We start from the raw sequence: 19225 nt of genomic DNA, 5'->3' as shown, positions 1-19225 counted from the left end.
TGTTCATGTTTTTCTCTTTTCGCAGAAATGTCCATGTGGTAAGATTGTGACTTGAGAAACACCATATATGGAAGTATTGGGAATGTTTGCCATTTCTTTTATTATTTAGCAAGATTGTGTTTTTCTTTTGTGCGAAAAATAAATCGTCAACTGTGTTCAACTGACAGAAAACGAGCCTGTTTTGAATGACAACGAATCCGATATTCTATTTTAATCACATGACGTTGCTTAATCTCGATTTTGAAACAAACATCACGTATTTCATATACATTCTTTGTACGTATCAGAGAGAAATACATATTCAGTAAGCATTCCTGCTTGGCTCGAAATTCGTGAGGCTCGAAGTATTTTGGTCGGTCTCTGGAATATCGAGCCAACGGGTTTCGACTGAAATTCATTGGAGTAAAGTCCGATTTTGACCCGTGAGCTGTGACCGTTTGTACCCGTCCACTGTTAGATTCCTGCATTGGTAAAGTGCGTGAATTTAGAGTTACCTTTTCAGAGTTACTTACCTTATAGGATGTATCATTCTGTACCTATTTTTAACGCCCAACGTAGACTCTTATTTTTAACACACGATCGTACAATATATTCTGTATCGGGACGCACGGACGTACAAACAATCCTGTATTGTTCGTACATACGATAAAGACAGAAACATGTGAAAGGGTTCCGAATGAAAGTTAGGATCGACAGACGCTCTAAAGTTAGAGTGACATAAATCCTCTTTAATAGCCATGATCAATTATCGTTTGTTTACAAACAAAACGTGGCTTTTCTCGTCTAACGGCTAGTCCAATATGGTTTTCCCAGCTGTGTATTTGTTCAAAGATATCTCCGGAGTGTTCAGAACGATGTTAAATATGGCCTATGACCACAGTTATTTTTACTATATGTTTCAAATAGACTAAAAACTATCATTTTTTTGCAATACAGTATAAAATTATGTTATGCTCTTTGCAAAAAGGCCGACCGTTTCTTCTCATTCATTCATCTTTAAAAAAAATATTGATACTTGAACACAAGCACTCTTTTTTTCTGTATTCATATCCTGGTCAACGGGAGGCAGATAACTGTGGTCTTGAGCAATTAACTATACATGTAATTTATAAACCTACCTAACGCAGCAGATATAACGCACCAGTCAATTGTAACCCCCCCCCCCCCCGGTCCGGGGAATAGTGGGGACTTTGACTTTCGGTCCAGACAACCCCGGGCAAAATCAAAATCCCCGTCCTGCGGGGACGAACTGCTGGTAAAAACCCCGCCAAATGCCCCCGCACCGCAGGGACCCTAAGTAAGGCCCATTCCCTGCTATATTTGGCGCGAAGACAAAACCACCGCATTCACCCGGCACTACGGGACCACCTGGAAGGTAAAAACTTAGCCCATTTCCCCGGCTATCCCCGGTATACCCCCGGACCTGGGGGGTGGGGGGGGGGGTTAAGGATGTGGTTACAATTGACTAAGGCATTTAAAAAGGCTGCAAGTACGAGTCCGCTCAGGGAATCTTCTCTTTATAATTTTTCATTTTCATTTTTTTTTAATTATCTTTGTTTCTTTTTTCTTTGCTTTTCATACTTGTGTGATTTTTATTCAATACATATATTCTATAGTTTTGTTTATGTTTTTTCCATGTTTGTCATTTGATGATAGAATGTTTTTCATAAAATTCATAAACATTATTTATTTTAGAAATTATGAAATACTATTGATTTTTAAATAACGTTAGCTTCGGTCGCGACATCTTAGCATTAATACTTTGAACTACAAATGGTATGAATACGTTTGATAAAAAACTAAGTCGAAAATTGCACATCTTTCAAAAGCATTGTGTGACGTATGTTCTGAAATTATGACATAAAAAGACGGAGAAGGAGCTGATGGGTTTCGAACGCACAACCCTCATAACCTTTTATTAGATTCCAGTGCCCTACCGCCACGGCTATGGCACCATTTGCATAGTGTGTTTTTACTTTTATAATTACCAAATTTATATTCAAAGTTAAGCATGTTGATTGTCGTATATCGAGCTATATGAGGAATGTCGTATGTCGTACAACACGACATTCAAAACTGGAACATTACCATGTCGATTGATGTTTTTCGAGTAGTTGAACATTTATTTGCTTATGTCACACGTCGTTTGTCGTGTTGCACGACAATTTCAGTATATCTGAATGAAATGAATTTCGATTTTCGTAGCCAGCTACTTTCAATGTCGAATGCCGGTTTTTGAGACAGCTCGACATTTAATGTTGTACGCCATTCACTAGAATGTCAATTGTCATATGGCGAGACTGCGAACATCTTCATTTTGGTTGACGTGCTGTAAAATATTATTTTTTTTTCTTATCTGATTTTAAAGAAAACTCACAGTATTTATACTTTAATTAAATGAAATATGCACTAAAAGACATAAACAGTGATTTCATATAAATACATTTGAAGAAAAGTAAAGGAGTGTAGAATGAATCGTTATTCTGCTAAAATGCTTAATTATAACGTGCTCTGAGCTTGCGTGCATAATGCATTTTTCATAGCTACGTCCCTGCCGTTCCACTCCCGGTTCTCACCACCACCCCCCTTACCAGCCTAAAGTTTTATATTTCTGTCCACATTATAATACTACTCGCAAAGTCAATACTTATTTCTAAGTTGACACTTGTTTTGCAGTGTTCTCTATAATGCTTTTTAAAATAAAAAATAAACAAAACATCGATGTAAATTCAATAAAGAATTTATTGTTTGCTTTTCAAATTCGAGGCATGACACCTAATTGTATGATAATCAAATTGATAAAGAAACAACGGTTTACATCATTAACCGATTAAGCAAAACTTCTCAATGTCAAAACACACCACATTCGGAACTCCTCGGCCATTTTTTCAAAAAATGGCCGAGGAGTTCCGAATGAACACACCAAGATCAAAGCACATCCGTTTTAGTCGTTTTGGTCAAAACGTCCTCAGTATTGCGTCAAACCGTCACTCCAAACGTCCCCACTATTTTGTGTTTTTAATTAACATAATGAATAATTTAATGTTGTTTGAAAGCTTAAAAAGGTCATCGAATAACCACTTGCACGAATCCTTTGAATCGTGTTTTTTTTTCATAAATTATCATGAAAATGTGGACGTTTTGATTTGATGATGTTTATGCATACTTCAAGACAATATAACATTTTTATTAAATATATTTTTGTTTCATCGCATGCTGTTATTGAATATAAGTTAATATAAAAAAACGATGTTTCTAATATTGTAATGTACCAGAAAACAGAAATGACACATCATGCGTTTAAGTCTTAATTGTATATATACATAGACTCAAAATATAAGATTTATATATATAAACAGAATATTCACAAGGCCATGGCCCCTGTTGACAAATTAATATACAATAAAGGGTTTTTAGGTGATTTAATGCATGCATATTACGAAACTAAAGAATTAAAAATAAAATATCGAATAAGCATACTTATCAACTTCATAAGTTGAGCAAATAAAAACATTTCATAGTGAAATCCATTAATTTAATTAACATCTCAGAAAGTTTATTTGTATAATCACTGATAAGTGGAAATACAGAGTATACATATATACACTAGTTGTTCTATGATGAGAGTTATAATGGCAAATATCTGTAACGAAACTATAAACAGCATAAGGGAAATCACTATAACTTTAAAATTTACTTTTGTAATAGTCTTCCCATAATATTTTGCGTATACATTTAGTCTAGTAACAATACAGACAGAAAGTATGCGTCGAATCGAAAAGTTTTTTTTAAATACATCCTTACATATTTCAGCAATTATACGTACTTTAAAAAGCGTACGTATTTGGATTCAGGTAAGAGCTTAGTTTTTATTAAAAAAATGAACACTTGCTTATGTTACAGATATTATATGTAAATCTACCTCACACATGTATATAAAACATCTATATATTCACAATGAACTTTGTCAAAGAGCAATCAGGCAGTTCCTTTGTCATATGCCACCGACCTCAGGTTTCTGCCCTTGTCAAAGAGCAATCAGGCAGTTCTTTTGTCATATGCCACCGACCCTCTGGTTTCTGCCCTTGTTATAGAGCAATCGGGCAGTTCTTGTGTCATATGCCACCGACCCTCAGGTTTCTGCCCTTGTTATAGAGCAAGCGGGCAGTTCTTTTGTCATATGCCACCGACCCTCAGGTGTTTGCCCTTGTCATAGAGCAAGCGGGCAGTTCTTGTGTCATATGCCACCGACCCTCAGGTTTCTGCCCTTGTCATAGAGCAAGCAAGCAGTTCTTTTGTCATATGCCACCGACCCTCAGGTTTCTGCCCTTGTCATAGAGCAAGCAGGCAGTTCTTTTGTCATATGCCACCGACCCTCAGGTTTCTGCCCTTGTCATAGAGCAAGCAGGCAGTTCTTGTGTCATATGCCGTTGATTGCCATGTCTCTGTCCTGGGAATAGAGCAAGCAGGCATTTTTTTTGTGTCATATGCCGTCGACTGTCAGGTCTCTATCCTGGGAATAGAGCAAGCAGGCAGTTCTTGTGTCATATGCCGTCGACTGTCAGGTCTCTATCCTGGGATTAGAGCAAGCAGGCAGTTCTGGTGTCATATGCCGTCGATTGCCATGTCTCTGTCCTGGGAATAGAGCAAGCAGGCATTTTTGTGTCATATGCCGTCGACTGTCAGGTCTCTATCCTGATCATACAGCAAGAAGGCAGAGCTTTTTGTCATAGGCTGTCGTCTATCAGGTCTCTGTCCTTGTCATAGAGAAAGCTGGCAGTTCTTGTGTCATATGTCGTCTGACAGGTCTCTGTCTTTGTAAAAGAGCAAGCAGGCAGTTTTTGTGTCATACCTCTGACCTCATACCTTTTGCCGTCAAACTTCAGGTCTTTTGTGTCATATGCCGCCGAACCTCAGGTCTTAAGTGTCATATGCCACCGAACCTCAGGTCTTTTGTGTCATATGCCGCCGAACCTCAGGTCTTTTGTGTCATATGCCACCGAACCTCAGGTATTTAGTGTCATATGCCGCCGAACCTCAGGTTTATGTCCTTGTCATGGACAAAGCAGTCAGTGCCGTCGACTGTGAAGGCACTGTCCTGGTCATAGAGCAAGCAGGCAGTTCTTGCGTCACATGCCATCGACTGTGAAGTCACTGGCCTTGTCATAGAACAAGCAGGCAGATCTTGTTTCATATGACGTCGACCCTCAGATCTCAGTCTTTGTTATAGAGCAAGCAGGCAGCTCTTGTGTCCTATCCTTTGAATTTCACCGTAATTTCTAGAAGGCTTTTTATTTTGTTTTAGTTAAAATATTATTATTGTACTTTTTAAGTAAAGGCACTACTCTAAGAAATGTTTATTGTTTAAGCCGTCCGCTTTAGTCAGATTGGCTCAATTATAAAAACAAACATTCTCAGTTATGAAGACAAGAGGTCATTGACTTGTCGTCCAGACGTTCTCGAATTGTGTTGATGTTTATATTTTGACGTCATTAAAGGTTTATGCCACTTAGAAGAAATTGCAATACAAACTGTTGACACAAAGGCCGGGAATATTCGTTTGAGGGTTAAATCTCCGGTGAATAACCATCCGGTATACCTTGGAATTAGGCCGGAAAACATCAACAATTCCGATACTGGAGAACCAAAGTATTTTGCGCTACATACGTAGAGTTTAATACACTTTCTGTACAAGGCCAACGTTCAATTCTTACATATTTAATGGGTATATAACTATTTGTAGAAGTAAATAATTATTTATATATTTCTCTGCATTCCTCTGACCCTTTCAGATGCTTAAACAATGCAGTAAGGCTGTGTCAACTGTCTGTTTGTTTAAAAGAGAGATTTCGTATTTCAAGTCGCAAAATGTTATAAAAATACATAAACATGTCCAATGCTAAATAAAGCTTTCATTCAAAACTGACATAGTTTGGAAAACAAAAGTCTCTTTGTTTCGATTATAAGTCGCATATGGACTCGAGACGTAATCAGTAATCCACCGTCTATAGAAGATGTTCTCACAAATAGGAGGGTTTATAGCAGTGAAAGGAAATAGTTGGAACGCCTTGGAGTGTATGCTGTTCTGACCACCCTTCATGATAACGAAACATAAAAGGTGTCAACAATTTCATTTCATTGAACTATCATTAATATTTGCTAGATAACTTCTGCGCGAGGAAGAAATACGTTTGTTCGCGCATCTATCACTGTCTATCTCTCTTGTGTGTCGCGATTTGACGTGATTTGACGAGATGTTCGCGAAATGACGACCGAATAGGGTATGATTAATTGTCGAATAAAAGATAGCGCTGTCACGTTTATTAAGACAAAATGCACCTAGAAATATCTAAAGATTTGCTCGCTAGAATAGCCGGATAAAAGCAGGGATTTGCTGGTCCTATAGCTCGTAATTATATGCTGAATATATTGAAAGATTTAGATAAAGAGATATACGAAATGTCAACTGAAGACTAAGTGTGCCTTTTCAACTCAAATTTACGGCCTAAATAAAGTCTTAACTAAACAATCATTTTGAAGAGTGTATATATTGCAATTGGACATGGAAGCACTTTGAGATATATATATATAATGTCCGCTGGCATAAATCATTTTTTTTCCATAAACAACATCATTTTTTTTTCAAACAAAAACAACAAAATTGTTTTCCTTTATCAAAACTTACTTGTTGGTAAAAAGCAAAACTGTTTGGAAAATCACTACCAATTTCAATATTAAATTTCTTATTTTGTTAGATTGTATGTATTATAAAGCCTGTTTTTTATTATATACATCTCACAGTCATCCGTAACAAATTCGAATCTATTGTTTCAGACTATAAAATTCCATTTTTGCAAACCGCAGATTTATCGCTGTTCGCGGGATTTCTGCATGTACGCTTTACATGGTTTATCATAATGTATTAGCTTTAACGAGTCTTCGAAATATCCTGCCGACAATTTAAATAAAAGTGAATAGATGTAACGACGCAGCAATCCATAAATCAAGAAGAAAACAAACAAGTTCAAAACCCTGAATGAATCCATCATTTGATTTACGCTGAAACATGGATTTGTCTTATGCTAGCCATCATTTTCGGTAATCTTCGGTAATCCTCGGTAATCCCCGCTGAAGGCCGGATTTACACGGAAACTAATCCGGATAAATCCAATGTCATCACCGTCCTCAGTCTGTTTCGTACACGGTGTTAACTTCAAACATTTATCATTATTACTTCAGATATTCTTTATCACTATCAGGTGCGAAGGGTAGGCAATTTTCCAAATATTATCAGGTTTGCCTTATTAATAAACAATTCAACACATAGTTCACTATCGTTTAAAGATACAAGTAACCTATTACACAGCCTAGGCACACAATATAACCATTTCAAAACATATGTTTTTAAATATATTTTTTTTTAAATATAAACCACTTAACAAATTTTTGTGAACATAACTCTGTTATCATACTTTTTACTGATTTATAATTTACATTGTATATTCATTCCACATTATTATTTGATTATATCAATCTTATTATTGTATCGATTTACTAATTATAAATATCGATCAACTAATGTACCAGTCAATTGTAACCACGGCCTCCCAGGTCCGGGGAATAGCGGGGACTTTGACTTTCGGTCCAGCCAACCCCGGCTAAAATCCCGTCCTGCGGGGATGAACATATGTTAAAATCCCCACCAAATGCCCCCGCACCTCAGGGACCCTAGGTAACGCACATTCCGCGCTATATTTAAAGCGAAGACAAAACCACCGCATTTACCCGGCACTGCGGGGCCACCTGAAAGGTAAAAACACGGCCCATTTCCCCGGCTGTCCCCGGTATACCCCCGGACCTGAGAGGGGGCGTGGTTACAATTGACTGGTGCATAATTATAATACAAACAGATTTAAATTTGATATAACTTTCACTCTAGATCATCGCTCTACTACGCTACAATAAAACTCCTCCGATCTCTGTGCGAGGTTAACCTCAAACCGTCCCTTTCGCGGGTCGCAAAGATCGCAGCGGCCAGGAGAAGGCCGGAAACTCCACCGCTGCAGGAGGGTGGCGGTGTACAGAAAGAGGCGGGAGCGCGCGAACGTGTCGCCCAGACACTGGCGGCGGCCCAAACTAAATGGGATCTAGCTGAAAGGAGAAATATTGCATCGATGTTTAAGCATTTTAAAATCTACATTCAGCGAAAAAAATATTTCACCAACAAAAATAAACAGCTTAAGAAATTGAACAAACGCATGTAACATTTAAGCGAAAAAAATGATGCTGATATTTTAAAAATGAGTTAAGTAAATAATGAAAGCATTTTTAAACATAAAATTGTCTTTAAGTACATGTGTTAATGTCAAATGATTCTCCTGTGTCCAAGACGTAGTAAGTGGAACGCTTTCTTAAAGGTTTTGTTTTCAACACAAACCTTCGAACTTTTTTTTAAGATTAGATATGGCATGTTTTACGAAAAAGAACAACATTTTATACATCCTTTTAGTGTTTGTTTCTTTAAAACGAGTCTTAAATAATATATAATAGTGTAATCATGCCTATGATAACCCTAGATATTTGAATGGAAAATAATCAAATATTTTAAGGTTGATGGTCGTGGGCAGGTTCATCATCGAACGTTTTTCATTTTACCGAGTAACGTTTAAAGTCCCATTATGTTTTAGTGATGCTATTTGTTTTGTGGGTTTATCCAAATGATTTTTCTTCACCTTTTGTTTAGACATTTTTTAACCCACAGAATTAAAATATGCATTTATCGCAAGTACAAAATGCAACAAAACCGAAAGTATAATTTTAAATTTAGCGCGCACAACGTCATTACGAAATTTGCATATCACGTGACTTCCTCGAATCTTCACTAAACGACATTGATAATTTATCATTCGAAAATACTTGAATCACTATTTTTTTTTTGTAAACAGGAGCTTATTTTTCTTCATGTGAAATTTCATTTGAAAATGTTCAGTATCTCTCTTGTTTTTTCTTCAGTCTATTCCGGAAACTGCTCAGGAACTGTTTGCAAAGCGTGTATGTCAGCTTATTTATACTCGCACTCGGGGTTTGCCCATTCGGCGAGTGCTCCGTTAAGATTGTTAGTCACTTTAGTTTTTTTTGGAGCATAGTGCACAGACAGAATGTAACCCTGGTAAGAGCACCCTGGTTCTTTAACATGCACAAGTGTATAGCACTGTCACACGGGACCCCCATTTAACGTCCCTACCGGATGAAGATAAGTAATTTTAGTGATGTGACGGGGAATCGAAACTGCACCCCTGGATTGATAGTCAAGTGTGTTACCACTGAATGATGCTGTGGTTCCCGTCTTGAGCGCAATGTATGTGCCACTTACTTTCTCCTGCGAGGGTGGTCTCGCGGCAGCAGGCCACCCGTGTCATCCATGAAGCGCTCCGGTCGGAACTCCCAGGCGTCCGGCCCCCAGACGGCCTCGTTGTGATGGATGTACTCCAAGTTGGGGAGTACCTGTGGTAAAGAGGTTAAAACAGATTGATCAAGTGTAATATTTAAGCATTTCGTTTAATTGTTCCCCTATCACTATATATAGAACTTGTAGTTCCTTTCGTCTCCTAAAATATGTCAACATATACGATCCCACTCTTTCCTATTAACATATTTCAGAGATACAGTTTGGATGTGCATTTATACTGTGAAACGCATACTGGAAAAAAAGTATACTCTGTACAAATCAGCTTGATTGTGCCTAGATTTGTGAAAACCCGGGAATATTGCTTATAATGCTGTCTCCTAAAATGTAATGGGTACATTAGCCTTCTTGGACTACACTGAATTATAAGAAAGGAAACGCTACCTTTGGATCCTTACTATTTACATAATTTCGTCGGACGAGAACAAAGCAATAATGACATGACAAGTATACATACTAGTGTGTTTGCCGGTACGTCGAACTCTTCAAATGCAATATTTTCTCGGCAAAAGTGAGGCCCGCCCAGAGGAATAACCGTAATAAGACGTTGGGCCTCCATAGCGACGGCCTCAAGCACGGGGCAGTGTTCCCTGTCCTCCAGGCGGGGTCTCCGTTCGCGCCCTATGACTTTATCAAGCTCTGCCTGCACGCGAGTCTGCCATTCTGGGTTATTGAGTAGGCACGACATGATGGCGCTTTCGGAACATAGTGCTGCTACGATCGCTACAAAGAAAATGTTTAAATAAAGTAATTATTGTGGATTTCACATACTTAAGAATAACTGTGTGATACAAATATTCGTTTTTATTCAAACTGAATCAAAGAATGTTTCATCGGAACAATACTCTGTTATTTGTTATGCATTAATTGCCTTATAATGAGGTAATAACACCCATTGAATACACACGAGTTTTCAGAAAATCATTGTACTAGCTTCGGTTTTAGATCATTGTATTGAACTGATCACTAACACCATTAAAAGTTATCTTAAAACGTTGTAAGTATAGCAAACTCGAACACTTGCGGTAGACATGTCTTCACTTGTCGCCGCTTCTCGTGTCAAAATGTCGCTCGACAATCTACGAGTTCAGCGGCGACTCAGGAGGACATAATTACGATCTCTGCTCGAGATTTGTTCGAGTTGTTGTGAGTTTGTACGTGCCCCTTCGACATGTTCTCGAGACGTTTGCGATTTCCGGCGAGTTCATATATATGAGTGACCATATCAATAAAAAGCACTGCATTATTCTCCTGATGATTTCAACCTGTAAAAACACTTTTTACAAGAGATCAACCATTGTTAGACTACTCATGCCATGACTAGTCATGCTTAGTCATAATCTATGGCCACACCCAATTTCTTCTGCGGGCTCTCCTTCTTCTGTTTTGCCTGTACAGTAATAGAAGATGAGCAATCGCAAGATCATCTTCTTTATCATCTTCTTCCATCTGGACAAGAAGTCCGAGGTTTCTAAGTCTATCTGCCATTGCTACGAAGCGTCACCTACGCTGATCAACTCAGCACCATCTATATGTATACCCAGTTCGCCATGTGTCGTCCTTTCTCGTACACTCTTGTAGATCACTCTTAATAACTCGTTATGATATCGTGCACATATCGGCAGAACTCGTAGAAATCTCTGTGGTTGTCGAAAGAGTGTCGTGCATCTATCGTGCCGATGTTGCTTAAACTCGAGTTTAACAGAAGAATCTCGTACTACTCTCGTATTCACATGGAAGAGAACTCGAGCAGGTCTCAAACTGATGTACCTAGCATCAGAATCCGCGCTCATCTCATGGCATTTTTGGCGAGTTATAATTCACCAGCACTCGTGGTAACGCGCGGATCCAAGTCGTGACAGTGTGACAGGGTCTTGATGTACCAAATAACCTACAAGTAGGTTTTGTCATGCCTATGTAGTCCTCATAGGTATTACTGACAAAACCGGGACTCGGACTTTTCTGGGGTAGTCTAAAGACTCGTGCCTTTATTCATTATCTTAATAACATATACCTTGCATAATATGCTCGGCCTATGTATGTTCAGTCTCTGTATATATATAGTCAATGAATATGCAATTAATGATTTCTTGAAACAAAGAGCCTCTAGAGCAACAGTTTTAACGTGACGTCCGAAATGTCTTTCAGTTTTAAGGCCCGCTAAAATAATAAAACTGTTGTGTGCTGCGTTGCCGGTTGTACGACCTGCAAAATTCGTAATCCGTAAACTCCCTGGCCATTTTTTTTGATAGAAAATAACATCGGATGTATGCCGCTACATCAGTAGAAGTAGTTCGTAAAATTTCGAATGATATTATTAATTAAATGTAGTGTTTTAGCTTGTATTCTTATATCTTAGTTCATATTGATTGCCAATGAAGTGTATTATTGCAAACATAATTAGGATCCCCAAGAGTAGTATCATTAAGTTTAACTGCTAAATTGAAATTTCTACGCGATCTACTTGCAGCGTAGTTTACGTTTACAGATTTCTGACATTGAAAACCGTCCATATACATCCGATGTTGTTTTCGGTTGAAAATGGCCGAGGAGTTCCGAATGGCACAAATATTGTCGAGCGCAATTTGTACACTTACATGATAGTATGTCGCCAATATTCAACAATGAGTTTAGATGCAAAGGACTGTGCAAGCATTAATTCCGTTTGAACATTAATGATGGGTAACACCAATCTTGCGCATGGAATAAAAGGCAGGGTCCTGATGTTGTTAATGAACCACTGCTAGAGATTGTCAGTTTGCAATAGTGATAATGTTTGCTTTCGTGTCCAACTTTTATCATCACGCTGTGTTAATTAAAAATCACATTTTATGTAAGTTAAACAATTTAAGAAGCGGTTCAGCTCCGATTATCGCAAATGACAATTTCGTTTGCCCGTCCATACCTGCCTTAGGTTCTCTGGAAAATTCGATGTTAATTTAATATTCGATCAGATAAACGCCCTAGCAAGCTGTAGAAATAAACACTCTATGGATGAGATTTCATAGCACATTTTTTAAGGTGCAACTTCATTCACAGAATACAAATACATTTCAGTTTCCACCGCTTTTTTGTACAACATCAACATTCTAAATATTCTCACATTTTCATTCATTCAATGATATCGCGTTTAAATTTCGTATGCACAAACGTTAAAGTTTCATAGCAAAGTTTAGAAATATAATTTGTCCAGGACATTTGGGGCAACCCTTGCATACATTTAATTCACGATCCCTGTCTGGCACTACCACCAATTATGGTCCTACACTGTTCAGATGTGGCCGATCCGTGGTCTAGTAGTAACACACTGGACTATCATTCCAGGGATCGCAGGTTCGAGTCCCCCGTGCATCACTAAAATATACTTATCTTCTCCCGGGAGAGACGTTTAATTGGGGCCCCGTGTGTCAGTGCTATACACCGGTGCACGTTAAAGAACCAGGGTAGCTTAAACCAAGGTTACCTTCTGTCTGTGCACTATGGTCCAAAAACCTAAAATGACTAACAATTTTAACGGAGCACTCGCCGAATGGGCAAGGCCCGAGTGCGAGTATAAATAAGCTTACATTCCCCTCTGATGTAGAGCAGTAATGTACCGGTTGACAAGAGTCCCCATGGTGACGCGCAACCATGGAGCCGCCTTTAAGACCGAACTATTAAAGCTTTATTTATGTTTGAAATTGTACAATCTGATGAATTTTATTTCCGTAGGGGGATATGGGGAAGGCGACACCCCACCAATAATTCGTAAGTACTCTTATGGGTATAGCTTGTATTTATTAATATATATGCTGAAATACTTGCATTCGAAAGTGTTATGTAAACTTGTTTATAGGCAATAAAATATGATTAAAGCAAACCGTTAAGGTTTCCTCATCTCAACAATATATCTGTAAGAATGTTTATTGAGGTACCTGCGGCAATAATTTCCAGCACAATCCCCTGAAGGCGTTCCTCCGTAAGCACCAGTGACTCATCGGCTTTCACCTGGCGGTCCTGCTCATCTAGAAGCAAGTCCACAAGTCCCCGGACCACTCCTGGTGTACGTGTCGCCTGAAATGTACGAATATTCCAGATTATGTAATTCATACTATGAATGAACATTCTACAAAATGTATTTGTTTATGAATATTTTCAATTTCTAATGTTCTTGCGTACGAGCGACGGATGTAAGTTCTTGTGAATTATCACTTTGATGGTGCTAATGAATTTATGAAGAAATGGTGTGAATTAATATTCTGACAGTGTTCTGTCAATGAATTGTAAACACAGTTGCCCACCAAACAAAAAATATATGAGTCATTTTTATACAACGTACGAATTAAAGTGATCTTGCCTGTAATTATTTGCACAACAAAATACATCCGTTTCATCAACTTTGTACAGTAAACTAGATATTCCAAAACATGCAACAGTTCAACACACAAACGACTTCGACATTTAACTGTAATTTGTTTACACAGGTACTTTATTATTTGCCCTTTTCCGACAAAAGATATAATTTTCGTCGAATTTCGACAAAAGATAAACGTTTGGTGCAGAATTATGTCAAAATATTTTGTCAACTTACTCAAATCTCATTGAAACATTGGCATCACAAGCGTTAACTTTGAGAATCGTCCGATCCCTTCTATTGTCCGCCTTTTTGATGCATTCATAGTCAAACAATTAGTTCAAATATACACGATTATTACGAATGTTACCCAGTTTCGATACAAGATATAAACAGACATATTTCAGCGTGATGAATATTTCAGAAGGTTCTTTCAAAAACATGTGAACCATGGGTGAGTGTAGTACAACGAGATGTGAACCATGGGTGAGTGTAGTACAACGAGATTTGAACCATGGCTGAGTATAGTACAACGAGATGTGAACCATGGGTGAGTGTAGTACAACGAGATTTGAACCATGGCTGAGTGTAGTACAACGAGATGTGAACCATGGGTGAGTGTAGTACAACGAGATTTGAACCATGGCTGAGTATAGTACAACGAGATATGAACCATGGGTGAGTGTAGTACAACGAGATTTGAACCATGGCTGAGTGTAGTACAACGAGATGTGAACCATGGGTGAGTGTAGTACAACGAGATTTGAACCATGGCTGAGTATAGTACAACGAGATGTGAACCATGGGTGAGTGTAGTACAACGAGATTTGAACCATGGCTGAGTATAGTACAACGAGATGTGAACCATGGGTGAGTGTAGTACAACGAGATTTGAACCATGGCTGAGTGTAGTACAACGAGATGTGAACCATGGGTGAGTATAGTACAATGAGTTGTGAACCATGTGTGAGTGTAGTACAATGAGTTGTGAACCATGGGTAAATGTAGTACAATGAGTTGTGAACCATGTGTGGGTGTAGTACAACCAGTTTGGAACTACAAGAGAGTGTAATTCAATGAGTTGTGAACCATGGTGAGTGTAGTTAAATGAGTTGGGAAAATTGAACTGACGACGTACGAATTTATTGTAAACGTATATAATGTGTTTTTTTCTTTAAGAAACATGCTAGTCTCCCATGAGCATTCATGAAATTTCATCCAGTGAGCAGCGGCTTAAGGAGTAGATAAACAATGTTTGACACATACTGTCACCGAGAACACAAGAGTTTAATGGAAACAAGTGAAAAAAATCGTAGTCACATATTTTTTATTTCCAGCGTTTCTCATATATCGGCTTTTTTGTCTTATTTTTTTTTTATTTTTCATCTTTTAACGCCATTTTACCACAACAAAAAATTAATATCTTAATATTTATGAACAACGCGACTTAACTGATATTCCCGATGCGTTTGGAATATGTTGAAGTTACTCCCCTTTAGAAAACGAAGAAGTGATATAGAATTTTAGTGTACGTATCATCGCATGAACCTAAATTCCTACCAACGAAAGCGACAATCAATAACAACAACAACAACTTTTTGACGAGGTTGTGCAAAATTTCATTACCAAGGGTAAATCCACTGAGAAAATGAACCATATTTCTTTAAAAGCACGTTCAGTTCCTGAACTTTCGACAATATTAAATAAGTGCTCAATTGAATATGAACAGTATAGTACGCAATACAAATTAATTAAAGAAAATAATGAGTTTGTAGTATAGCTATAAACAATGCAATTTTGATAATGAGCAAAATGACCTGATTGGTCACCAATTTAAAGACTTAGAGTGCTCTTTCTAATACTTTGACAAACCTCATACTACCAATGTTAAATAAAACGTCACTAATGTTAACAATGTTGGATATATAACACGTTCATGATTTTAAAACGTTCAGAATGGAGCTTAAATTTGCATACACTTCAGAGAAATTTATGCATTCTTTAATATACATTGTTCATTAAACTTAATTTATATACTGTTAAATTTACTAATAGACATCGCGCCAACATTCCGAGATTTCGATAACGAGGGTAGTAGTTGACGTAGCTGTTTTGTACCACGACTAGAGTGCGGTATACGTGAATGGCGTTTTTATAGTTAGACCAGAAATTATTGAGATTTATGTTTTTATACATAAAAAATAGCATCAATTATTTGTTTATATCATGATATTGAACATATATTCACAATATAAAATCACCAGCTTTCAATATTTTTTAAGTCCGCCTTCCTGAGTAATACATGCTTCAATCCTCCTGCGCATACTCCCTATCAAAGAGGTTATCAAATCAGGGCCCATAGTGTCCCAGAAACTGACTACCTCCTGCTTCATAGCATCTATGGTGGTTAGGTTTTTCTGGTTGATATTGTTCTTCACTAGCCACGAAATGTTCTCAATAGGATTCAGATCAGAACTGTAGTTTGGCCACTCCAAAACTGTCACATTTTCCGCTAAATACCAGGATTTTGCATGTTTGGCAGTATGTTTTGGATCATTATCCATTCATATCCATACAAAACCTGAGCTGTTGGAAGCAAATGTCCATGAAGATTGTCTGTATATCGCACACTGGTAAGATTACCATCGAAGACACAGTGGCATCACTCCAAATAGACATTGGTCGGGTATTTCGTGAATGGCGTTATTATTTATCTGCACGCTTGTTATTGAACATTTCATGTGTTAGAGTTAAGGCATATCCAAAATTAAAGTAAGCACTCTCAAATACGGCGCAAAATGTAATAAAACGATGGAAATTACAAGAACATCAGTTTCCAAAATGTGGTCCATAACATTACATATAATATATCTAGGTGTAACCTGCATCATATCAAGATGGAAGAAAGGAATAAATGTGGCATACTTGGGAACATGCTAATGATAATTAATTGGTTCTCAATATGTTAAAACCAGATTAAAGTAGAAAAATTGAAATATTAAAACCTGGCCTCCGAACAGGAAGTGCTCTCCGTAGAAGAAGCCGGCCCTGTCGTTGAAGTAGCGCTTGTAGGGGTCGGCAGACACCGCCTTCTGTAGGAAGTCCAGGGTATTGAGCAGGACGATGTTAGTGTTGAAGATACGCACCTGGAAACATTTCGGATGATATAAGGTATGATTATAATATGTGTTTTTTGTTTGCTTTTCAGTGGTTCGTGTTCGCCTGGTGAGTCCTAAGCGACCCTTAAACGTTTTGATTGATTTTGTTTACACTGGCCAACTTTACGGAAGTCATCACAATGATTGATTGATAGTTATGTGAACAGTTGAGTGTCGTTGTGTGAACCACTTAACAAGGTCACAAACACAACACGAAACTGTTCACATACCGGCTATGTCACAGCAATATTTAGAACTTTAGAGCTTTATTTCAGTTCACATGCTCAACTTTCAATTTGATTTGTGACACTCGCCAAATATGTAAATAAGTTCTTATTGTCTTACGTTATTCGATAAGATGGCCTCAAATGAAGCGTAACCAAGGATTTGCAAAAACGTTAAAACAAGTAAGACACGTAAAGCGGATAAGCAGAACATTTGATCGCTTATTTCATGCTTTTTTGCGTGCTCTACAAACTATGGTGGCTGTAAAATAGTTGTAATTATTTGTTGTATGATCCTTCGGAATCATTGAATTTTTCTCTGAATCTGGAAAGTGGAAAACCGCTTACAGTGGTGTTATTTTGTTTTGATGGATCAAGTTCTGAGCTAATCAATAACGTCGATTAATAGTTCAAACCAAGACTGAGAACGCGTTGTGATACAAACGAGGTCTCATCCAAATGTTTGTAACAATAAATCATCTTCATTTACTGTTTTATGGACGTAATTATTGCACAAACATGGCAATTGTGCATACCACAAAATACTGTTTTTGTATGCACACCCAACCTCATATAACGAAGGTGTTTTGCACGACCAATATAAAAAGTGTAGGTTTTTGCACACCAAAACATAATGTAGGCTTTGCACATCCAACCACATATAATATAGGTTTCTGTATACCCGGCCACATATAATGTAGGTTTTTGAATATCAAACCACATATAATGTAGGTTTTGCACACCCAACCGCATATTATATAGGTCTCTGCATACCCGATCACATATAATGTAGGTTTTTGCATATCAAACCACATATAATGTAGGGTCTGCATATCCAACCACATATAATGTAGGTTTTTGCATTTTTACCACTTATAATGTAGGTTTTTGCATACCCAACCACATATTATGTAGGTTTTTGCATACCCAACCACATATGATGAAGGTTTTTGCATATCTAAACACAAATAATGTAGGTTTTGACATACCGAATCACATATAATATAGATTTTTGCATATCAAACCACATGTAATGTAAAATAATCACATATAATGTAGGCTTTTGCATATCAAACCACATATAATGTAAATTTTTGCATACCCAACCACATATATGTAGATTTTTGCATATCAAACTTCATATAATTTAGATTTTTGTACATCCAACCATATATTATGTAGGCTTTTAACTTACAAAATTATCTTAATTGCCAATGTAGTGAAATGAATTAACTTCCTGTTTACCTGTACAATGTCGCCGTACTTTTCTGCATATTCGAAACACTTACGCGGCATGTTTTGTTCGGTTATCTCGAACGCGGACCCCAAAAGGGGCCAGCCACGCGGCCCCGGTATTGGAATACCTATTTTTGTTCCTCTTCCTGAACACATACAATGAAATGATAAATAACAGTCCTAATGTTATAAACGTAAACACATCCATCTTTATTTGTATATTAAATGTATACAGTGTTACTAATATATGAAACGTTCTTTAGCGTGACCTTGATTGCATGTTATCTATATTGTAATACTATCAGAGCGTATTATACATGTTACGTATTTACGCTGTTAATTGTGAACAAGTTATTAAGATGACCTATCGTGCTTAAAGAAGGACAATTCAAATGAAACTCGTGTTTACAATACAAATCATGCGACATGGTATGAAAATGAAAAACAAAACTTTTTTAAGTAATTAAACTTTGATACTGTCTTTGAATGTGCCCTATCAAAGCAGAAGGTTCAAAATGTTAAATCGTCTACTGCTCTTAAACTCATGGCGCCCAGTTTTATATAGAACAGGAAAAGGCTATTGTAATTTTTCTCTGTCTCTATTCATTCGTTCGTTGGTTCGTTTGTTCGTTGGTTGGTTCGTTTGTTCGTATCTTCGTTGGTTCGTTTCTTCGTTGGTTCATTCATTCATTCATTCATTCATTCATTCATTCATTCATTCATTCATTCATTCATTCATTCATTCATTCATTCATTCATTCATTCATTCATTCATTCATTCATTCATTCATTCATTCATTCATTCATT

At 37.4% G+C, this 19225-nt stretch overlaps 1 protein-coding gene across 1 annotated transcript; it reads right to left on the bottom strand.

The window, feature by feature from the left end:
- Positions 1-4359: 4359 nt before the first annotated feature.
- Positions 4360-18477, bottom strand: LOC128223513 (cytochrome P450 1A1-like). Its single transcript, XM_052932791.1, has 7 exons — positions 18427-18477; positions 16805-16945; positions 13381-13519; positions 9924-10189; positions 9374-9504; positions 5037-5159; positions 4360-4450 (listed from the first exon to the last, which is right to left on the bottom strand). Exons 1-7 carry the CDS (start codon positions 18475-18477, stop codon positions 4360-4362), a joined length of 942 nt encoding a protein of 313 aa, XP_052788751.1.
- Between the last annotated feature and the right edge of the window lie 748 nt (positions 18478-19225).

Source organism: Mya arenaria, chromosome 17 (assembly GCF_026914265.1).
Source record: "Mya arenaria isolate MELC-2E11 chromosome 17, ASM2691426v1".
Classification (NCBI taxonomy): Eukaryota; Metazoa; Mollusca; class Bivalvia; order Myida; family Myidae; genus Mya; species Mya arenaria.
The sequence above is the reverse complement of the archived record's forward strand: the minus strand, read 5'-3'. Positions and strand labels throughout refer to the sequence as shown.